The sequence below is a fragment of the Epinephelus fuscoguttatus genome, linkage group LG2, assembly GCF_011397635.1.
Source record: "Epinephelus fuscoguttatus linkage group LG2, E.fuscoguttatus.final_Chr_v1".
NCBI lineage: Eukaryota > Metazoa > Chordata > Actinopteri > Perciformes > Serranidae > Epinephelus > Epinephelus fuscoguttatus.
Genome location: NC_064753.1, coordinates 5,799,073 through 5,821,596, shown reverse-complemented (window position 1 = coordinate 5,821,596; position 22,524 = coordinate 5,799,073). Strand labels below are relative to the sequence as shown.

Sequence of the window (22,524 nt, the reverse complement as noted above, 5' to 3'; positions counted from 1 at the left end):
CGTGTCAGTATCAGGGTGGTGGCGTCTCAACAAACAAATTGATGAATGAAACTTACCTGTCTTTAAAGTTAATTTAATGATGGAAAACTTACCTATGGATTTACCTGTGTTTTACCTGTGCTCAGGTGAGCATAAAAAGAGAGCAAATAAATGGGTCACCACACTCAAAGACAACTCAGTATTGGACATTGGTTTATTGTTTTTGCCCAGAACACGTGTCCAAAAAAGATCTCCCCGTTCGCCCCTCAGTGACTCATAAATGTATTCGTTTTATTGGAAAGACTATACAATCAGGGCTTCTCAGCTGTTTCAGCAGCATAGCTGAGTTGGACAATTTTGTCACTGTGGTGATGTTCACTTGCTCAGGCCAACACTCATGTCTCTTGGCCAGAGGAGCATTTTACTGAGGAGACCCACCACAAGTGGATACATGCTTTTCACTCAAAGCCAGAAACAAAAGTCTGGAAATCCCATACACATACTGGGCCCAGCAGTGATTTTCACTATTATGAACATATTGAAGCTGCCTCAGTCATATTATCCAGAAGTTTGCCTTCAATCTTATGAACAGGCCTACTTATGGGGGTTTGCAGCTATCTGACGCAATGACTTAGGCTAACTGCAACCTCATGTACTGTATTACAAACTGTGTTGCCAACATGTATGTTGAGCTTTGTCTCTTTCACTTTGCTCTGATACACTTCAAAATGTGATTGGGTAGATTCTGTATGTTTTACCAGTACCACCACTGAGTGATATGTGTTAGTTCACTGCAACTGTTTGTGTTTACTTTATTTTTCCTTTCTTTTGAGTTTATTAAATATTAGTTATCACATAGCAGCAGGATCACTTTGTGCATCTCCACACTGACAGAGGCACTGTGTGTCTTTTATGCACGTGGTGCAGCACCAGTAACTTCATTAATTAGACCCATTCAAATCAACACCAGGATCAGTGAGGATCTAATGGTAAGTGGCCCTCAGAGCTTTCTACAGTCAGACAGTTTTACTGTTACACACAGAATCCAGGTTAAGTAAAAACATATCATGGAACATATCAGCTGACCTCAGGATGAGTCCACCTCCCTCGGAGCTCTCAAGACATTAGTATCATAAATAGGTATGTAATTAAAAATAAAAATTTAATTAAAAAAATAAAAATATAAACTCAAATTTTTGAAAATGCTTTTGTTGTCTGTCCTGTTCAGGTTATTGTAATGGGGAGTTTTTACTGGTGTCTCTAAAATCCAAAGTCATTGTATGCTCTAACGCGCACCATCCACACTGTAACACACCTACTGTGGTACTTTGCAGTGGGCCTGCAGATTCTTGATTTGACCGACCAGTTGTTGTGTTACAAATATATTTTGGTGTGGATGCTCTGCAGCTGTTTGTTTTTTGTTTTGTTTTGTTTTGTTTTTAACATAAAATATAATGTACAATCTGATGGTTACAAAGACCATCAATTTCAAGTATTGATTGTTAGTTTTTGGATCTTTTATTGAAGAACCTTCCCCTTCCCCTTTTTACTAATGGTTCTTTTTTTTTTTATTAATAAAACATAGTAATTCATATAAGAAGTAGGCAAACTGTGAATGAACATCCCTCAGTTATTGATGATTAAGTGTGAACTAATCACATAAAGTCATAGTGACTTAATCATTCATTAAGGATTAGCAATGGGAATTCACAACAGCCAGCATTGATTCTTGCATTAAGTCATCATGAGTGTTATCGATCTTGATTTTTACACTCTGATATTGCTACTTGCTATGAGTACAAAAACAAAAAACAACAAAAAACTTGCTATGAGTACTTCCTCCAGCACTGAGGGAGAATGTAGCCTAACGGCCTCACTGCGCGGTGTACTGGCCCTTTAATTTAAAAAAAAAAAACAGATAGAAGGACAGAGGATAGGGACATGCGCGCTCCGCTCAGTGGAGACATAAATGCGTCTTTAGTTATGAGGAGTAGATTCCTGCATGCATTGTGTGTTTACAGGACATGGTAAGTAAAAGAAACTTTTGACTTGTTGTAAAGTTGTGTGAAGAGAGACAGTGTGCCTGAATAAAGACTGTCGAGAGTGAGAGGAAGTTCATGGCGAACAGAGGAAACAGCAGGCAAACTGGGTTTGTGCAGAAAACAGGAACATAGCCTAGTTTGACAACACTGACAGGGAGACTTTGGTTATTCTCTTCAACTAAATCTGGGCCATTTAGTTTGGTTCAGTATTCAAGTCAGTAGCCTACTACAGAGTCAGACAGATGCTGGGTCGTGTGACGCCGCGGGGGCCGTCACACGACCGAAGTTTATTTCATTTTATTTAGGCTACTGTAAGATAACATAACGTTAGGTTAACTTGCTGTGTGCAACAACTGAATTAATTTTCTCTGCTTAAGACTGAAGCACTTAAACGTTACTGTCCTGTGACTGTGCTCTTCTTATGTCCGCTTATTGTTCCACACGTTTCCTTTTTTATTTATGTGTGTTTATGCGCGAGTGTGGGCGCGCGTGCGTGCGTGTCGCCAGAACCAAAATTATAGCCCTCCTTTTTAACAGTACCTACAATATCACGTGATATTATCAATAGCCTACAATAAGCTTAAAAGTTTATCAGATGTTTCTGAATTACAAATGATATACTGAGGTTTTTTTTTTAGTAAAGTAAAACGATTGTTCCTCTTTACCGCCCAGCAGTGTTATACTACTTAGGTAGGCTATTCGTAATTAAATATTGATTTACTATTGAGTAACTGATGTCCAACCCTGTCTATTTAATATCAATTAATCATGGCCATATTAATTTGTCGATATTACTATAATCAAATGAAACTGTCAATGTTTACATTGAGACCCACCAGCTTACAAAGTCTGCTTTATGGTGAAGTAATGTGTATTTATTTACTTATCTATGTATTTATTTATTTATTTATACCTGGAATTATTTATGCATTTATTTTTTTCTGTATTTATTTACACATTTCTTTATGTAGCCTATTTTGTGTATTTATTTATTCAAACATACTATCATTTTTTATTTCAGTATTTAATTTTACATTTGTTATTATATTTTTGTTTATTTATTCATTTGTTTATTTGTGTATTTATTTATTCTTTGTTTTGTTGTTCTTTGTACAGCGTCTAAGTATCCAGGGAAGCGCTATATAATCCAATGTATTGTTATTATTATTATTTTATTTATTTATTTATTTTTTTTACACAGATGAGAAATACTGCCATAATGGGGACAATTGATCCCCACCTTTGGGACATTAAAATGATTAATTATTATGGGTCAGACTGAAGGAAAGCTGTGAAAATGAAGACCAAAGAGCATTCTCAGGAACTTAGAGATAAAGTAATAGACATGAATTTTTTTTTTTTTTTTTTTTTAAATACCCAATAATATCCAAGTGTTTGGGTATCCCAGTGAGCACTATTGCCTAGACAAGGCAAAAACTTTCCTCAAGACATTGCAACTGAGCAGGAACGAGGGAAGTCACCAGAAATCGAACAATCACTTTAAAGGTAGGGTCTGGAGGATTTTCCAGTTGCTGTTTGTAAACACACATTCAAATTCGGCCCCTCCTATCAGACTCAACTCTCCCGGGTGTACGGAGCCTGGAGGTACGGAAGAAGGCTTCACAGAAGAGGTTCAGGCAAGGCTCACGCTGGTGCACGCTCGGACATGCTCGGACACGCTCGGGCACGGCACCTGCACTCTCTCATTGGCTGGGGAAATCTCCGGCCAGAAGTGGTCCGAGCTCACAAAAACATCAAAATACAGTTAAAGGGCAGGAGCTCTGCAAACAGAGTCACCACCACACATGAGTAGAAGCCCATAGGTGAAGATTAAGCAGGATTTCATTTGTATATGTCTATATTTTGTTTTGTTTGAAAATCCTCCAGATCCTACCTTTAAAAGAGCAGCAGAGATCACTAAGAGTGAAGTGAAGCTGCAGAAAGAGGCCATTACTCAAGAAAAAAAAAACATAAAACACAGAGGGTTTGCCAGAGTGCACGAGAGTGACCCAGCTCAGATGTGGGACGAGGTTTGGCCAGTATTCAAAATGCTATGTGTGGTGTAAACTAGTGCTGCACGATTTGATAAAAATATGTGATTGCGATTTTGGTGGACAATATGGCGTTGTCACGTAAATGACAAATTCCAGCATGTGAACAGGCCATTGCACAACATAGCATGTCATGTGGGCCAAGCAAAATTGCTCAATTTTTCATAGTTTGTTCTGGAGTCCGTAATTTTCCCTGTGTCTCTTTGAGGTTTTGTCATATGGCGTGACACTTACGAATGTATGTGTAATTGTGCTTTGTTGTTGTTTTATGAGGCTCTGGTGGCTTTCAGTTGTCTCTTTGTCTTTAACGTTACTCGGCTTAACTTTCTCTCGCATGCATTCTTCATACTTTTCTCTGTGCTGTCGCAAGTGTTGATATAGATTGGTCGTGTTGCCGCGGGACATGCCGACTTTAACTTTTAAAGTTTTACATAGCAAGTCTTTCTGGTTAACGTCATGTACCTGAATCCAAAGCATCACCATATAGGCGTTGGGTTATTTTTTGCCACCAACTCAGCCTGTTTTTGGTCTTGTTCATGCTCTTCTTCAGCATCTATGTTGGTCACTGCTGCATGCCAGGTGGTCACCTGACCATATGTGCTGCACACACCAGGATAGCTTGTGGGCTTAATGTCAACAAACTCCACACACTACTGGAAAGGTAGTCACGTCCACAGGCACATTCAACATTCATTTACATTAAATCACAAATCGCAGCCTTTATGCGGTTATGTAAGTGCACAGCCTGACATCGCAATTGCAACTGTGATTTCATTAATCGTGCAGCACTAGTGTAAACTGCCCATGTCCCAACAAAAACCATCCCTACAGTGAGTAATAGTGGCGGCAACATCAGTCTGTGGGGATGCTTTTCCTCATACAGGACTGTACATCTTGTTAAAATGTGGAGTGGACTGGAGTGTCTCTTTGACATGTCCTCACATTTGTAATGACAAGACAATTGATAGACTGGAGAAGGAAAGAACTGGACAGAAATTGCTGCAGCCCCTGAAATCCCCAGCAGTACGTATGCTATAGCTAGCTAGCTAATGAAGAGGCAAAAATCGGTGCCTGGAATTGGGCCTGTAGGCTCCCGACCTTGTCCTCAATGTTGCTTCTCAATTGTCCTCAGATGTCGATCTGGTACCTTGGATTCAGCTAAGTAGCACTCAAGAAAACACTGGAGACAGGCAGAGTCCGATGCAATCGAGTTTAATGTGTTCACAAGCTTAACACATACAACTCATCGAGTCAAGCCCCGGAGCCGGACTGAAAACTGCTTCTCAGCACATCTGCTTTTATGCTGGTGGAGACTGGGTAGTGTCTCCACCTCTTTCTGCTAATCCATCCCACTTTAATCCAATTCTATTGGTGGAAACCTTTTTCTTTTTGTCCAATCATGAGCAGGCCCGTTTTTAATGGTGTATCACTTTCATTTTGAGCCTGGAGTTCCCCAAACTTTCCACCCTTAGCTCCGGACTTGCTTTCACTTTATTTTTAAAAAACGTGAATTTTAGGGACTTTCTTTATGCAGCCCCTTGTGCTCTCATGTGCTCTCATGCAATACAATCCTTTAATGTGCATCAGGTAATACAAGCATTTGAGTGTGTGTGTATGTTATCATTATATACAAGCATGATAGGTTATATTTGAGTGTGTGTGTTCTTTAGTGTATGATACAATGTGAACTCATACTGCGAATACATGACATGTATGGCAGTGTTTTAACACATATAGATGTATATAACTTTGTTTCTTAATCAACTTATGCAGTATAACCCTTTTGCTTGATTAGGAATTAACTCTTTACACTACACTAACCACTGTAGGGGCTACTTGCAAGTTTGTGTTAGCTAATGGAATATTTCCTAGCAGCCTACGAGCTAACTGTAGCTGGCTTCAAAAATTACATCATGTAAACATTTATATTATTGAAGTAAGAAATACTCAGCTGTAATGTACGGGTAGCTTGTAGGCTATTGCAAACATTCCAGTAGCTAACGTTAGCCTACATGCAACCTTGTTTGAAGTGGGGAAAGCTAGCTAGCTAGCTATCTCATTTAGCATACTCATTGGGGATTTTGAGGGCTGCAACCATTTCTGTCCCCTTTTTTCTTTTTGAAGCTAACAATCTTGCAAATAGTGACTCTGCAAGATGCCTGGTTTTTGTAAAATCCTATTTTGTGACTAAAAACTCTCCGACTCATGACACATTGTCTTTAGATGTGAGAGGGTGTCAGACTTTATTATTTAAAAAGTTTTTCAAAGTACTCTAGTGCATGATAGACACTAATTACTTATGAAGCAGCATAGATTTTTTAAAAATACATGAAAATGCATCACACTTTACTTATCACCAACGATGAAGCATACATATAATGAAGCATACATTATACATCAATGTTTGTCACTTTACTTAACACATACAATAATAAGTTATTATACTGCATGGACTATTATAACATATTATGAGTCATTACTGCAGTTGATTGCTGTGGTGTATATTGGTGAGTTTAGGTATACATAATGCATCCTAAGCCCCATCAGTCGACCTCTGGTTTATAACTAGTCAAGAACATCCATAAGATACCTATTATTCAGAAGTCACAACTATAATGTTTTATGATTGTTGACATAGTGCATTAGGAAGCACTGTGTGTGTTTATGAGTGCAGTCATACAGCATTATAAATGCATTATAATTCACTATGAATGGCTTTATAATGCATTACAGGTATAGTCTTCATAGAAAGTGTTATGCAAATATCTGTAATAACAGAACAAAAGTTGGCAGGTAATCACTAACTATGTTTCCATCCAAAAGTGATTCGAATCATTGCGAAATGCGCATTAAAAGAAATACGAATCCTGTGTGTTTCCATTACATGTACGGACTTTGGTGAAAACTACGAACTCGCGCGAGTTTTCCGCAGAACCGGAAACAAAACACGTCTCGCATTCTTCTTCTTCTTCTACATTTTCTGGCGGAACCTTGGCAACCAGTTTGTAAATGCATTACCACCTTCCTGACCCGGAGTGTGGATATCACCATGGAGAGAGGTGCGCTACGTCAGACTTAATTTGAACATAACTGTGTCCATCCACCATTTTGTGAATTAACATTTTTTCGAATCAACCAAAACCCAGCTAAAGCGAGTGGATTTTAGTTTGTGCAAATCAGGGGATTTTAATTTGAATTTTTCCGTTTGCATTGTAATTTTTCGAGGTGATACTTCTAAATGTGCATCTAAATAGGCTGATGGAAACATGGCTAGTGTTATCTGTGGTTTTGCTACTGCTGTTTCCTTCTATTGTGCATTGTGTAACACCCTCTGTTGATGACACATCCCTGATTACAGTAGTTCTGCACAAAACTGGGCTGGTTCACTAGATTGCACCAAGGTTCGAAGAATCGGGTCTGAAACTGAAACCGGATCAAGAACCAGAGCTAAGTTGGTGGAAGAGTGATAAGAGAGATACAGCAAGAGAACCTTTAAGCAGGACAATGACCATGAGCACAAGGCCAAAGCAGCACAGGAGTGGTAAACAATAAAAGGTGAATGTTCTACAATGACCAAGTCCAAATCTCCATTCCAAACTCCAAACTCCATCCACAAGCAACAGCCAAATAACCCTAAACAACCTGGAGCAAATCTGCCAGTATGAATGAGGAAAAATGAACCCTCACCCAAACAGTGTGCAGTGTGTACAGATACTTACCCCAAAAACAGTTAAAGCTCATTGCTGGAAAGGGTTGTTCTACCAGGTACAAATGTATAAGGGTTAGATACTTGTCCAAGCAGCATTTTACAATTTTAGAGTTTTTTTAAAGGTCTGCTGATGAATACTGTTAGAGAATATGGGTTTTCAATAGAAATACTAATTGAAAAACAAACATATGTCTAGCTATCATTTGTAATCCATACATATCTGATAACATATAATATATACGTATAAGATGACCTGATTTCAAAAAGCAAGTTAAAGATGACACATTTCTTCAACATTTTAAGCAACATTACTCTTATATTTCAGTCTTTTACAGCTTCAAAATAACAAAAAAAGAAAAGGGTATAAAGCAAAGGTTTGGCCACCTTACGTGGTCAGATCATACGAGTACCCCCTTTGGCAAGTATCACAGCTTCTAAACACTTTTGGAACCAGCTAAAAGTCTTTCAATTCTTGTTTGGGGGATTTCACCTAATCTTCACTGCAAAAGTCTTCTAGTGTTGTGAGATTCTTGGTCCGTCTTCATACACTGCTCTTTTGAGGTCTATTAACAGATTTTTAATGATGTTTAGGTCGGGGGACTGTGAGGGCCATGGCAACACCTACAGCTTGCTCCTCTTGAGGTAGTCCGTTGTGGATTTCAAGGTGTGTTTATGCAATGCAATGCGATGCATTCTTCCCTCTACTTGTGAAATGTTCCTTGTGCCACTGGCTGCAACACACGCCCAAAGCATGATTAATCCACCTCCATGTTTAACAGTTAGACAGGTTTTTTCTTTTCATGAAATGCTGCACCCTTTTTTCTCCGAAAAATACCATTGCTCATTGTGTCGAAAAATTTATGTTTTGACGTTGTGACGTTATGACGTTGAGTTTTGTGGTGAGGACAAAGGAAACGTTTTCTTCTGATGACTTCCATGAATGTCCTGTTTGTACAGGTGTTGCTGCACAGCATCACAGTGCATCACCACCAAAGTCTCCTAAATCTTTCTGCAGATCTTTTGCAGTCAAACAGGGGTTTTGATTTGGTTTTCGAGCAATCCCATGAGCAGCTCTCTTGAAAAGTTTTCTCAGTCTTCCAGACCTCAACTTGACCTCCACAGTTCCTGTTAACTGTAATTTCTTAAATTACGTTATGAACTGAGGAGACAGCTACCTGAAAACACTTTGCTACTTCTTATAGCCTTCTCCTGCTTCGTGGACATCGGTTACTTTAGTTTCCAGAGTGCTAGGCAGCTGTTTAGAGGAGCCTATGGCTGCTGATTGTTGGGACAAGGTTTCAGGAGACAGAGTATTTATAAAGCTATGAAATTTGCATAGCCTGTCCTTTCCTAATGATGATTGTGAACAAGCCATAGCCCTAGTAAAACCTGGAGCCCCTTTTAAAAGTTGTCTGAGAGCTCAAATGTCTTGGGGTGCCCAAACTATTTGCATGGTTTCCTTTCCTTTTTTTCACTCTAAAATTGTACAAAACAGAAATAACACAGTATTCTTGCTTGAAACATTGAAAAACATGTTTAATCTTTAACTTCATGCCATTTGGAGATCAGTTCATCTTCTACTCACTTAACTATTCACAGTTAAAGAAATTTTGACCAGGGGGCCAAAACTTTTGCATGCCACTGTAAGGTGGTTGATCATTTTACAAACCACTGCATATTATCATATTGAGTATCTCTAAATTACAATAACGGATGCTGCAATTCATCATTTACTCTCCTGACACTGTTTGTATCTGCGAGTCTTTCTCTAAATTTAACTATCGTAGACCTCACTGGGCAAAATTCATTGGATCATTTTTATGGAAGGTGCAACACATCTGTAAACCTAAACAACACAACATTTAATTTTCATGTCACAGTCTCCTTGCTTTTCAAATTTACATTTATGTATGTATTGTAATATACATATATTTATGGAACTTTGGGAATAACAAATTAAATTGAATGACTAATACGTTCGGACAATCAAGACCGTATTCACTGTTCCCTCTTGACCCTGCAGTCAAAGACTTCAACACTGATGACTAATAAGCACCAGCAGTTGACTCTAAACTCTGTCTGAAAGAAAAAAATTGGTGGCGCATTGCCTGAAGTAGATTATGAAGGAAACACACACACACACACACACACACACCTTTCCTTTTATACTGTTCAGGTCTGACAGCTTTTAAATGCACTGGTTACACTGGGGACCATAAGGGTTCCTACGGTCAAGGAAAACCTGGAAAAGTCATGGAATTTCACAATCTTGTTTTCCAGGCCTGGTAAAGTCATGGTATGAGTAAAACCCTTGAATGTTGTTGAAAAGTTGTTACATTTTGTTGTGGTTAATGGAATTAATTTTTAAAGAAATCTTCCATGAATAAACTTCCGTATGATGCAAAGTGATGGCAAAAAAAATTTCTGTAGATGTTGAAGTAACATTAGCTCTAATACATGTGCGATGGATTGTTACTAGGCCTGGGACGATCAGCGATCAAATCGTATATTGGTGATTGGAGGGTTGCCAGGCTTTTGCTGGATATCAAGGCAACTTTGGGGAAAAAAAACAAAAATGGCGCTCTACCGTGCATTAAGAGATGTTTTTTGGGGAAATACATGATTGTCAGAGAAGCCCCGTTTACAAACAGACCTACAATCCATCTCCTCTCCTCTCCTCTCCTCTCCTCTCCTCTCCTCACCTGTCTTCTCAGCGGAGGGTGCCCTGCGCTGACAGTGACAGGGCGCATCTCATTGATCTGAAGACACAGCCTGTTTGCTCATGCTTCAGGGTTGTTCAATAGAGTAATTGCAAATAAATATTGTTTTAATGTGTAACTACTGAAATGTTCACAAGGGCTTTCAGAAATTCCTACAATGTTGCGGCACTTCCGCCTTTGCAGGTTAAAAGTTAATGACAGTGACTTGAAGTGAGGAGGAGCAACACCTGACAACCCGGAGACGCTCACTTTTGAATGTGGTGCAAAATATTAAAATAAAGTGGTAGTGATCGACATAAGACACATGCCAAGGCAGTAACCCCCCACGTGCCAAGGACGTAACCGCCCCCCCATGGTGATCGGTGAAACCCTTGCGATGTTATACACCTTTATGTGATGAGCCACGCCCTCCGCAATATTCATTGCCTTATAGAAGCTCAGTTTTAATAAGTTTTCCAACTTTTGCCAAGCGGGAACTTCAGATATTGGTCCCTAGATTATGTTCACCGAGTTTCATGCAGATTGGTCAAACTTCCTAGGAAGAGATCGATTTTAAGTGTTTTTCAAAAAAATTCAAAATAGTAGAAAATCTATATAAGTGGAAATGATGGGTTCTTGAGGCAGATTTGTTCCACATGAGGAGAGGCATCTCTGTGCAAAGTTTAATGTCTGTTCGACATACAGGGCATGAGATATGCCCATTCAAAGTTTGCAATTTCAATCGGTTGCTATAGCGCCCCCCTTTGGCCAATTGATGTAATATTGCTTCATTCACATCCTCCTATTGCCCTCTACCACTGTGCCAAATTTCACATGGATTGACCAAGTCAGCGAGGAGAAAAACGTGGAACAGACACACAGACACACCCACAGACAGTGTTCACCATTATATAGTAAGATGTAGGGTTGTGAATTCCAAACTTTCCATACATGCTATGCCCTACTGTAGTGTTCATATTATACATTGTAAATAGTCATGAAAATTTTATTATGAGTCCTTAATATGTTATGAAGAAGTCTTAAAACTTTGTCCATGACAATGTGTGGGAACCCTGGGCCACTGTGAAACCAACAGCACCCAGCTTTACCTCAGCACAAAACCATCCACCCATCTCCCTCCACAGTCCCTTGTCAACTGCCTGCAGAACATAAAATCATAGATATTGTTGGGATCAACATATTAGGCCTCACCAAGGGGCACCAAATATGTAGGGATTTAAATTCGGGCTTCACATGGAGGCACCAAATATGTTGTGATCAACATATTAGGGCATCACACGGAGGTACCAATTATGTTGGGGTCCACTGGCTATCGGAAATAATTAATAATTATTAATAATAATTAATAATTATGTTAAATAATATGACTTAATTAACATTAAATCACCTCATGGGCCACCATTACCGTAAAGGGAAAAATGACAGTTAAAGATATCAGTCTCATAAAATATACTAAACTATTAATTTAGAGTTTTGATTAATAATTAAATTAATGACAACAACCAAAATTAACAGTAACGTCTGAAGGATTTCAGAGTTCTTGACGCAGCAGAGGTTGACTATTCATTCACTCTTGTGCAACATTAAACAGACAGCAGGTATGATTCCAAAGAATTATATTTATTCTCAACTAGCAAAGCAAACCAAAACACACAAATTCTAACTAACTATATACAAGCTTTGTATGTGTGTGTGTGTGTGTGTGTGTGTGTGTGCGCGCGCGTGCATGTGCAAGAGAGAAAAGGGAAAGACAAGGGCGGGTGTGGTGATCAAAGAGCCGTTTGGCCTACAAAACAAAATGGCTGAAAACAGAGAACTACAAAATGGCAGAATCAAAGCTGGCTTCAGGTTGGGGGAGGTGTTTGTCTGACCATATGGTCAGGACAAAGACAAAGGAAAAGAAGCGTGAACTTCTTAGCTCTGTTGAAAGCCTATTTGTTGATGAGTCTATGTCAATGTGACGTATGCTGCAAACAGTCTGGATTAGTGCAGAGATTGTTTAGTTGTGTGCAAGAATCTGTTTGTGAACAGTATTAGCAAACTAAACACTTACTTTTGGCGAAGCCAACTAATCAATGACCTAACTGCAAACTATCACAACAATAACTCAATGACAGCATTAAATCACATACAACAAGTTAAACAGTCTTGCTTAGCCTGTAAAGCTGTGATAAAGCTATGCCCAGTTGTTACGTTACCGATCCTTGAGTGGATGGGAGAAAGAGTCACTTGGTGGTGTACTGCTTTGTTAGCCAGCAGAAGAAGGCTGGGAAGATGGTTCCAGGTGCAGTCTTTGCTGTGTCCTTGTTCCAACGGTTCTGATCCGAGGAAGCCAGTCGCTCGGGGTCCTTGCAGAGTTAGACACTGGGTGCTAACTCACTTAGTTCCTTGTTGCTGGAAAGCTAGTTGCAAACCTTGTGCTTGCACCTCTAACTTTCTGGTTCAGGTTAGAGAGTCTGTGATCAATTGCCCCACCTTTGATGGTTCAGGGCAAGGAGCAAGGGTCTGAGCATCTGGTCTGTTCCAGGCCCAGCAAGAAAAAGGTGTGGGCTGCTCTGCAGTTCCTGAGTAAGTGAGCAGAACTGTCTGAAGGGAGCAGACCTTCTACAGATGCCTGTGACATCACAGAGTCACATGTCACTGTAAAAGTCCTGCCCAATCAAGTTGTGAGACTTGTGTTTCACTGAGGTGTGAGGTGAGACCTCCTGTGGAGATGGGTGTCACATAGCTCTCTTTGTTTGAAGACAAAGAGCATGCAGAGGAAAAAGCCTTCAAATGTCCCGTTTAGATTTTAAAAATGATTTCTGTGGTCCTGTGAATCCCAACAATATCATCCTGCTCAAACTAAACAGCAACACAACTGAGCTTATGGCTGTGGCTTCTAAGCTGCTGCTCCAGAAGGTTGGTGATCCTCTCCTCGATGTGGACAGCTGCATCATCTGCCTTTCCCCAGAAGTGTGCAACCCTGGTGTCATACTGGACTTGACCTTCTCATTCCAGTCACACATCAAATCCATCACCAAATATGCTTTTAATCACCTGAGAAGCATCTCTAGACTCCGGCCATCATTCACAGACTGTGTGGCAGAGACCCTCACCCATGCAGTCATGGCCTCCCATATGGATTGTTTTAATGGAATCCTGTCTGGGATACTCACTAAGGCTCGGGACAGGCTCCATGAGGGGTCTGCCACATCACAATAATTTTTGATATGGTATGAAAAATTGTGATGCTTGCAATATTTTGACTTGTTCACATATTGACGTCATCCTGTTGTACACAGCAACAGGCTTGGCTGAAAGCAGAATTATCACAGACGCTGCGGTGGTTCCAAAAAGAGGAGCAGCTCCAGTAGTGTGGAACTAACTGTGGCATTGTTAGGCCTAATCCTGTTATCCCCAACAAACACTGCTACCATTTTTTTTTGTTTGCGTTATTTGTTCTGCTTTCGTATATGCAAAGAGTTCTTGGGTCCATTGAAAGGTGCTAAATGCTGTTAAATTAATTCAAATACTGCAGCAGCACAAGGTTTTATATACATAGATATTAAATGTAGGGATGTCATGATTATAGATTTTCTTGGTACGATTATTGTCAGAGAAATAATCACGGTTTTACGATTATCACAATTATTATGCATTAATTAATTTCACACTATAAATGTGTAAAATCACATGAACACTCCTTATAGATCTTTAAGTTTCATTCATTTCCATGCCAACATAACAAAAATAATATAGCAACAAAGAAAAGTAACCAAAAAGTGCAAAATTTAATGACAATAATCCCATTGGAATTAAACAAAAATCACCTCTTTTGAACATCCACAGCAGGATTTCCCTTTTGGGAAAAAAAGGTTTCAAATGCTACATGTATTTCTTTACAGACTTTCTGTAAACTATATTTCAAAAATGTTTCTGAACATTTCTTTTGTACCTGAGAAGAGAATTTTTAAACAGGAAAAAAAAATCTAGCTAGCTTTTGACTTATAGATGCCCTTTGAAACATAAATAATCCATACTTCATCACTCGGAGACGCCTATTCACCTGTACCACTTGTTTAACTTTGTTTTCATTCCGTGAGAGTTGCGCTGATCTGCCTACTGTATATGGTTCCACATCCCGGCATAATCTTTGGAGAGTGACGGTGTTGAGGAATCTTTACGAATAATTAACCGTGGCGTTTAAAATCGCGGTTAATAGTGAAATCAAGTAATCGTGATATCCCTAATTAAATGCACATGTTTACCTCAAGAGCACTATATTTATCATTTAATGTTCATCTGTTATGCAGAAAATAAAATCTTTTTAATATACTGATGTGATCTCAGGTGAACTGGACTTCGGTTTTCTCTGTTTTCTGTCTTAGAGTGAAGATGAATGAGGATGCGTTTGAGGTCCCGGAGAGGACTGAGTACCGCTACCTGGTGCAGGAGGAGGACGAGGAGGAGGTGCAGTATGTCCGTCACAGACACTACATCAGCCCCCTCCTGGTGCTCTCCAGACGCTGTATCTTCCTCATCTGCCTTGGTGTGGTCGCTCTGCTCTCTCTCGCCACATACCTGGGATACGTCGCCCAGACGCTGCCACCAGGTATTGCCCAGGTGTCGACGGACTGTGGAGAGTACAGAGGAAGACACGTGAGTTTAGACATGGACTCAAGGTTTCTTTATACAGTCCATCAGGTGGACATGTGTCCTTAAAATACAGTAGACATAATCATACAAGGTATACAAAATACACTGAACAAAAATATAAACGCAACATCAGATTCCTGCATCACTTTTACATGTTGTTATTTTTATAGATGTAACCATCATTCGTCTCAGTAATGATAACAGTTTATACACCATCTTTTTTTTTTTTTACAAGTACACAGTTGATATAAACACCAACAGACATCACGGAGCCAGCACGAGCCATCACACAGATTTTAGATTTAATCATTTTGCAGTAGTAGTTGATCCAAAATACAAACAAATCTTTTACATGAACAGTCTTATTTAATAATTCTAATGTTCACTAGTGTAAGTAAGTTGGACCGTGGAGGAGTTGATACATCCCTCTCTTCCAAATCCCTGCACAAGGACTTGAATGATTAATTAACAGGACAAATACAAATATCAAACATTATATGATTCTTAAATGTTATGATTTTTCCTGCTTCATATCTTTGTAAAATGAATATCTTTGAGTTTTGGACTGTTGATTTGACAAAATGAGACATTTGAAGATGTCACACTGAGGTGATGAATTGTTATCTTTATGTACAGCAGGTTAAAACAGAATTAGCATATGTGTGTTTACTTATTGTAGTGAAGCCTCATTCACACTGTTTCATCCAGTGGCGGTTCTGGTCAACTGTAAAATACCACCACCCCAACCATGGGTTGGTTTTTCAGAAGACTAAAGGCCCTGACACACTAAGCTGAAAGTCAGCCTTTGGTCAGTGTTGCGCTGTTGGTGAGCATCTGTCGCCCTAGGCTTTGGTGTCCCGTGTTTTTTGCCCTGGTCACAGCTTGTCTGCTTTTTATTCAGCCAATTCAGCAGTGTTGAATAGGCCTTGGGAAATGATCAATCATCAATCAATCAAACTTTATTTGTATAGCACTTTTCATACATTAAAAATGCAGCACAAAGTGCTTCACAGAATAAAAACAAACAAAAATAATACATACATATTGAAAACCCGCTCCTCCCACCCCCACATATAAACACACACACACACACACACACACACACACACACACACACACAGTCAATATAGTCAATATGATGTAGGTGTGGACATCTCCAGTCGCCTCTCTGTCAACTCTGCTAAATTTAGGCTCTGATGTCAATTTTGTAAGTCTCTCTAATGCTGACTTCTAGCTGGCGAGCTTGGTCGAGGTTTTTAAATGTAAATATCAGTAAACGTTGAGAACAGATGGAGAAGGCTCTGACTGGGCCTGCAGAGGTGACAACAGTCAGCCTTTGTCACCGCTAGTTTTATTTGTTGGTTTGGTGTGTCTGGGCCTTAAGGATACACAAATAACAAACATGCGAACACTCATTCAGTGTTAACATATGTTACATTTATCACTGCCCATTAATAATTACATTTTCCCCCTGTGTGGGGATAGGTGCGAGGTGATAAATGTACAAAAATATTCACCATAATTAGCGGGGCCAGAGGGGGGCTTCAGGCATAATATTATAGGGGCACTGGCCCCTCTATTGAGAACATCTGGTTTTGTATTCCTGCTCTGACTGTAGGGCTGCAACGATTAGTCGACTAATCGATGGCTAATCAACTATTAAAATAATCAGTGACTATTTTAGTAGTCGGCTAATCGGTTTGAGTCATTTTTCCTTGACAAGAACTATAAAAGTACCCCCAAATACTCTTATTGCAGCTTCCTACATTCAAATATTGGCAGCTTTACACACTCTCCCATGACGGTCAGTTAAAAACCCTTTGGCTTGAGTATGAAACAAGACATTAGATGACATAATTTTTGGGTTTGGTAGAGACAGACCGACATTTTTCAACATTTTAACACATTTTTTTATAAAATGATTAATCGTCTAATTGAAACAATAATCGACAGATTAGTTGACAACGAAAATAATTGTTAGTTGCAGCCCTATCTGACTGGTTTATCTAAAGCCAGTTCTGAATTTTATTCTTTTAATTTTTCTTTTTTTCTTTTTTTTCTCAGAAAAATGGAGCCTACTCCTTTAAGGGCATACGCTATGCTGCTCCACCTGTTGGTAATCTGCGTTGGGCCCCTCCGGCTGAACCAGTGTGCAGTGGTGGGGTAACCAACGCAGGTCGCTTCGGCAACATGTGCCCTCAGGTGCGGCTGATGACAAGCACAGAGAAGGTGATGGGCCAGGAGGACTGCCTCTTCATCAACGTGTGGACACCAACGCTGCAGCCCGAAGCCAAGCTGCCCGTCATGGTCTGGATCCATGGAGGATACTTGCACATGCTCAGTGGAGGAGAGCAGGGCTACTCACCCACAGAGAAGCTCGCCGCTGACACAGGAATGGTATACATCAGCTTCAACTACAGACTCAACGCCTTCGGCTTCATGGCACTGGAGATACTGAGAGAAGGTTCTCCAAAAAACACTTCAGGTCAGTCTGTAATACACACTGTGGGCCAATACATACAGTATAAGTCTATATAAGTACATATACATACAGTATATGTATTTCAGAAGACGAATCTGAGGTTAGGAGTCTGATTTAACTGCTTTGCTGAAATCACTGTCAGTAATACTGGAGCCACATAATCTAAATCAGGGGTTAGCAACCCTGGGCACGCCGTAGCTTAACTAATGGCACACCAGCAATATGTAGACTATGCAAGAAAGTTTTTTTTAAATGTTTACAGACAGAATTTTCACACATTCATTATCATTTGTGAAGCCTGTCACAATAACTTGATATATATATATATATATATATATATGTATGTATGTAAAGCCTACTGTTCGGTTATTCATTGTGGGTGTACTCTGGGCATGGACAGAGCAGCGGACCCCCAGGCTCAGTGAAAGTGAAACTTAACTGGTCCTTGTGCTGGGTCTAAAAGTTTGATTTCACTTTCAAACAGCTGGTCTTCTTATCCATTGATCTGATCTGATCAGCTCTGATCAAATTGACTGATCAATTATCCACCCCTCAACTCAGACTCAGCCCCCCCAGGAAGTGTGCTGCCCTTTGAAGCCAATTTTTGCAGTGGCCAAACGGTGGAATTACATCTCCCGAGTCCATTACGTGATGCCACGGGGCCCAAAACACTTTTTTTCCCCACATACTTAAAGGGATAGTGCACCCAAAAATGAAAATTCAGCCATTATCTACTCACCCATATGCCGAGGGAGGCCCTGGTGAAGTTTTACAGTCCTCGCATCCCTTGCGGAGATCGGCGGGGGGAGTGGCCAGCACACCTAATGGCATACGGCGCCCCAGACTAACGTCCAGGAACACAAAATTGAATCCACAAAGTATCTCCATACTGCTCATCCATAGTGATACAAGTGTGCTGCAGCCGCAACATAAAAAGTTGTTTCGAGAAACGTCATATGAACTCTGTTTTCAGCCTCACTGTAGCCTGTAGCTCTGACTGATCTCTGCTCCGTATTCACGTGTGCGCGCTCAGGGTGATCGGTGATGCACAGTCTCTGAAGAGCAGCAGTCTCGTCAGTACTGATGTCCAGATTCTCAAGTGCAGGCATCGCCAATTCCCAGTCTGAGCAGCAAAGACTTTCCTCATCTGTTGGCATTGCTTTGCATTTGAAACAACTACACCACCAGGTTTCCAGTGCTCGACTCCGGTATTCTGCGGCTGGCTGAGGGTTCAGGCTCATGAGCTGCGGCGGCTGCTTCGTCCAGTAGCCTGAGTTGCGTCCGTATACTCGGGCTCAAACAAATACAGCTCAACAAAGAAATGCTGTTCCTCCTCAATTTCAAGTTCTTCAGACATGTTGGGCTGTCCTTTGCTAAAAGACTGTAGTGCAAATTATCTTTTAGCGACTGTGGCTACCGTTGTCTCTCCCTGCGGTGCACATGTCACGTGATGTAAACACGGGTGAGCATTGAGCAAAGCTCATGCGCTGGTCTCGCGCAGGCGCGCACACGTGAACGCAGAGCACAGAGAAGCAGTCAGAGCTAACAGAGTTGATATGACGTTTTTCCAAACAACTTTCATGTTGCGGCTGCAGCACACTTGGATCACTATGGATGAGCAGTATGGAGATACTTTGTGGATTCAATTTTGTGTTCTTGGACATTAGTCTGTGGCGCTGTCTGCCATTAGGTGCGCTATCCGCTCTGCCCGCCGATCTCCGCAAGGGATGTGAGGACTCTAAAACTTCACCAGGGCCTCCCTCGGCATATGGGTGAGTAGATAATGGCTGAATTTTAATTTTTGGGTGCACTATCCCTTTAAACTGTGAAAGAGACATCTGTCAATTAGTGGATACATTTTTTTGAGTGTCACAACCCCCACGAAATGATTCGTTTCACTGTCAGGATTTGATTCATTTGGTACAATAACATTTGGAAAGTCCAGAAGAGCTACAAGATTAAATCCTTAAATCATAGAGTTAGGGGAGCACTAAACCAGAAGTAGCTGGCTTGGCTGGCAAAATCTCTACTGCACTTGCTCTATGGCCTCAATGATGTGGAAGCAGAGCTGATTATGCGGGTAACTTTATACAGTGGAACTCAAGCTTTTTTGGCTTTGTGTGCCACTAAGCAACTTTCATAGGAATGAATGGGCCCTTGCCTTCAATGCTGTAACCATGCTCAAACCACTGTCAAGAAAGAAAAGAACTCGTGAAGAGTTGCACGCTGCATTCACGGACCTGCAAAAACCTCTGACTTTACAGAGGGGACTCAGAATTTTGCAAAGGGACACAAACACACTCACGGAAAGTTTGCAACTTTAGCATTGCACTTGATGAGAATGTGGATGTAAATGACATACCACATTCAGCGGCAAAAGCAAGAAACTGACAGTAGTGACTCTGCTGTTTATTAAAACCAATGCGTCAAACAACAAAAGGTCCTCAATTGAGCATTTTGATATGGCACACTGATTAACAAGACAGTTTAAAAAGTTGCACTTCATATCAAAAAGGTTGCCAACTCCTGATCTAAATAAAACTGTGGAATTAGACTGAAGTAGTATGAACAAACCTCAACAAGCGTCAGCAGCTGATGTGATTGCCTGGGGCACCTGTCAGTCAAACTGACATGCTCCCAATCATACCCCTCTCTTTGCTGCAATACCTTGTTAATGCAACAATAGTTTAACAAGATCAAGGGGGGTATTAATTTAGAATTTGTGACCCCTTTTAAATATATAACTGTCAAATGATGGGGTTTTGCAGTAGAAGAAAAACTGTACAGTGGAAAATGCTCCACCTATCTACCTACCTGCCCACCTACACACATCAAAAGAGCCCACCATCAGACTGAGTTGTCACCGAACGCATCCAAAGAACAATGATGAAACACAACATAAACACACTGGTCAAACCACACACAAAACTACGGCAAATTCTGGTACACCCAAACGACAAGATCGAACAAAACAATAAATGCAATGCCATATACGCGATACCATGCCAATCATGCTATAAAACATACATCAGGGAGACAGGGAGGAGCTTCAGCACACGTAAAAAAGAACATAAAAAGGAATGCGAGAAGGAGACGAAAATAAGAAAAACAAGATCAATAGAAGAACAGGCACAACAAGAAACCTACAAATCAGCCATAACAGATCACTGCAAAAGGGAAAATCATCTTATGGACTGGTACAAGGCCAGAGTCATACGCACTGAGGACAACAAATACTGGCGCTGGATCAAGGAGGCCATTGAAATAAGGAAGCGGGGCCCAGGGACAATGAACAGGGACGAGGGGGCATACATGCTCTCCTACACCTGGAGCAGCATCCTGGAGAGGCGGCGGATGGACAGCAGATGGCGTGACCGTCCTGTCAAGAACTGAAAGGACGGTCACGCCTCCCTAATATCGGCTGATTTGAACAGCTGATAAAGACGCGTCACAACCACCACCAAGTGACACTTCTGAGGAAGGCGGAAGTTTCTGCCGAAACATGTCAAGGCATGTAACATCCTAACATGTTTGAGATCAAAGAACAACTGAAGTCATTACCATAAACTGAAGACATAATGAACACCATTGAACAGTCACCTACCTGCCTGTGTGGAATTTAACCACAGCTTGAGACTCATTTTCAGGACTCTGTCATTGTTCTGTGCCACCAGAGGTCAAATGGGAGTGTTTTCACTATTAATTGTGTGCAGTAACAGTCCTTTAGACAGTCCTTAAATCAAGAAGTGAAACTGTAGTTGTTGTGTGGCTCCAGGAAGGCCATAATAGCTGACAATTGCATGCAAAAGTTTGGATGAAGTTAAAGATGACACATTTCTTCAATATTTTTTATTTTTATTGCTTTTTTTTATTTCAATATTTTACAGTTTCAAAATAACAAAAAAGGAAAAGGTCCTGAAGCAAAATTTTGGGCACCCTGCATGGTCAGTACTTAGTAGCACCCCTTTTGGCAAGTATCACAGCTTCTGAACACTTTTTGTATCCAGCCAGTCTTTCAGTTGTTGTTTCAGGAATTTTCACCCATTCTTCCTGCAAAAGTCTGATAGTTGTGAGATTCTCGGGCTGTCTTACATGCACTGCTCATTTGAGGGCTATCAACAGATTTTTAATGATGTTTAGGTCGGGGGTGATGGGGGCCAATGGCAAAACGTTCAGCTTGCTTCATTGTCCTGTTGTAGAAGCCATCTTCTCTTCTTCTCATCAAAGTAAAACAGTGCACCACCCCTCTGGAGTCTTTGAAATCTTCCTGCAGGTCTTTTGCAGTCAAGTGGGTTTTGTTTTGCCTTTCTAACAATCCTACGAGCAGCTCTCTTGGTTTTCCAGACCTCAACTTGACCTCCACAGTTCCTGTTAACTGTCATTTCTTAATTACATTATGAACTGAGGTGTCAGCTACCTGAAAACACTTTGCCATCTTCTTATAGCCTTCTCCTGCTTTGTGGGCATCAATTATTTTAGTTTCCAGAGTGCTAGGCAGCTTTTTAGAGGAGCCAATGGCTGCTGATTGTTGGGACAAGGTCTCAGGAATATTTATAAAGCTATGAAATTTACATCCCCTGGCCTTTCCTAATGATGACTGTGAACAAACCAGAGCCCTAACAAACTAATTATGGTCTGAGACCCTGGTAAAAGTTATCTGAGAGCTCAAATGTCTTGGGGTGCCCAAACTTTTGCATGGTGTTTCTTTTGACACTCTAAAATTGTAGAAAACAAAAATAATACATTATTCTTACTCAAAATGTTGAAAAACATGTTTCATTTTTAACCACATGCCTTTAGGAGATCAGTTCATCTTATTTAACAGTTCACACTTAAAGAAATTTTGATCAGGGGGCCCAAACTTTTGCATGCCACTGTATATTAGATCATTACAGTTGTGTCA

General features: G+C 40.4%; 1 protein-coding gene across 1 annotated transcript in view; it reads left to right on the top strand.

Moving 5' to 3' along the window:
* The first annotated feature begins 1,894 nt into the window (after nt 1-1,894).
* si:ch211-71n6.4 (para-nitrobenzyl esterase) overlaps nt 1,895-22,524 on the top strand; it is a 40,998-nt gene continuing 20,368 nt past the window's right edge. The window contains exons 1-3 of the mRNA XM_049596574.1: nt 1,895-2,006; nt 14,872-15,142; nt 17,204-17,624. Of these exons, the coding sequence (XP_049452531.1) occupies nt 14,879-15,142; nt 17,204-17,624 (685 nt within the window). The 5' untranslated portion in view covers nt 1,895-2,006; nt 14,872-14,878. The remainder of the gene's footprint in view (nt 2,007-14,871; nt 15,143-17,203; nt 17,625-22,524) is intronic.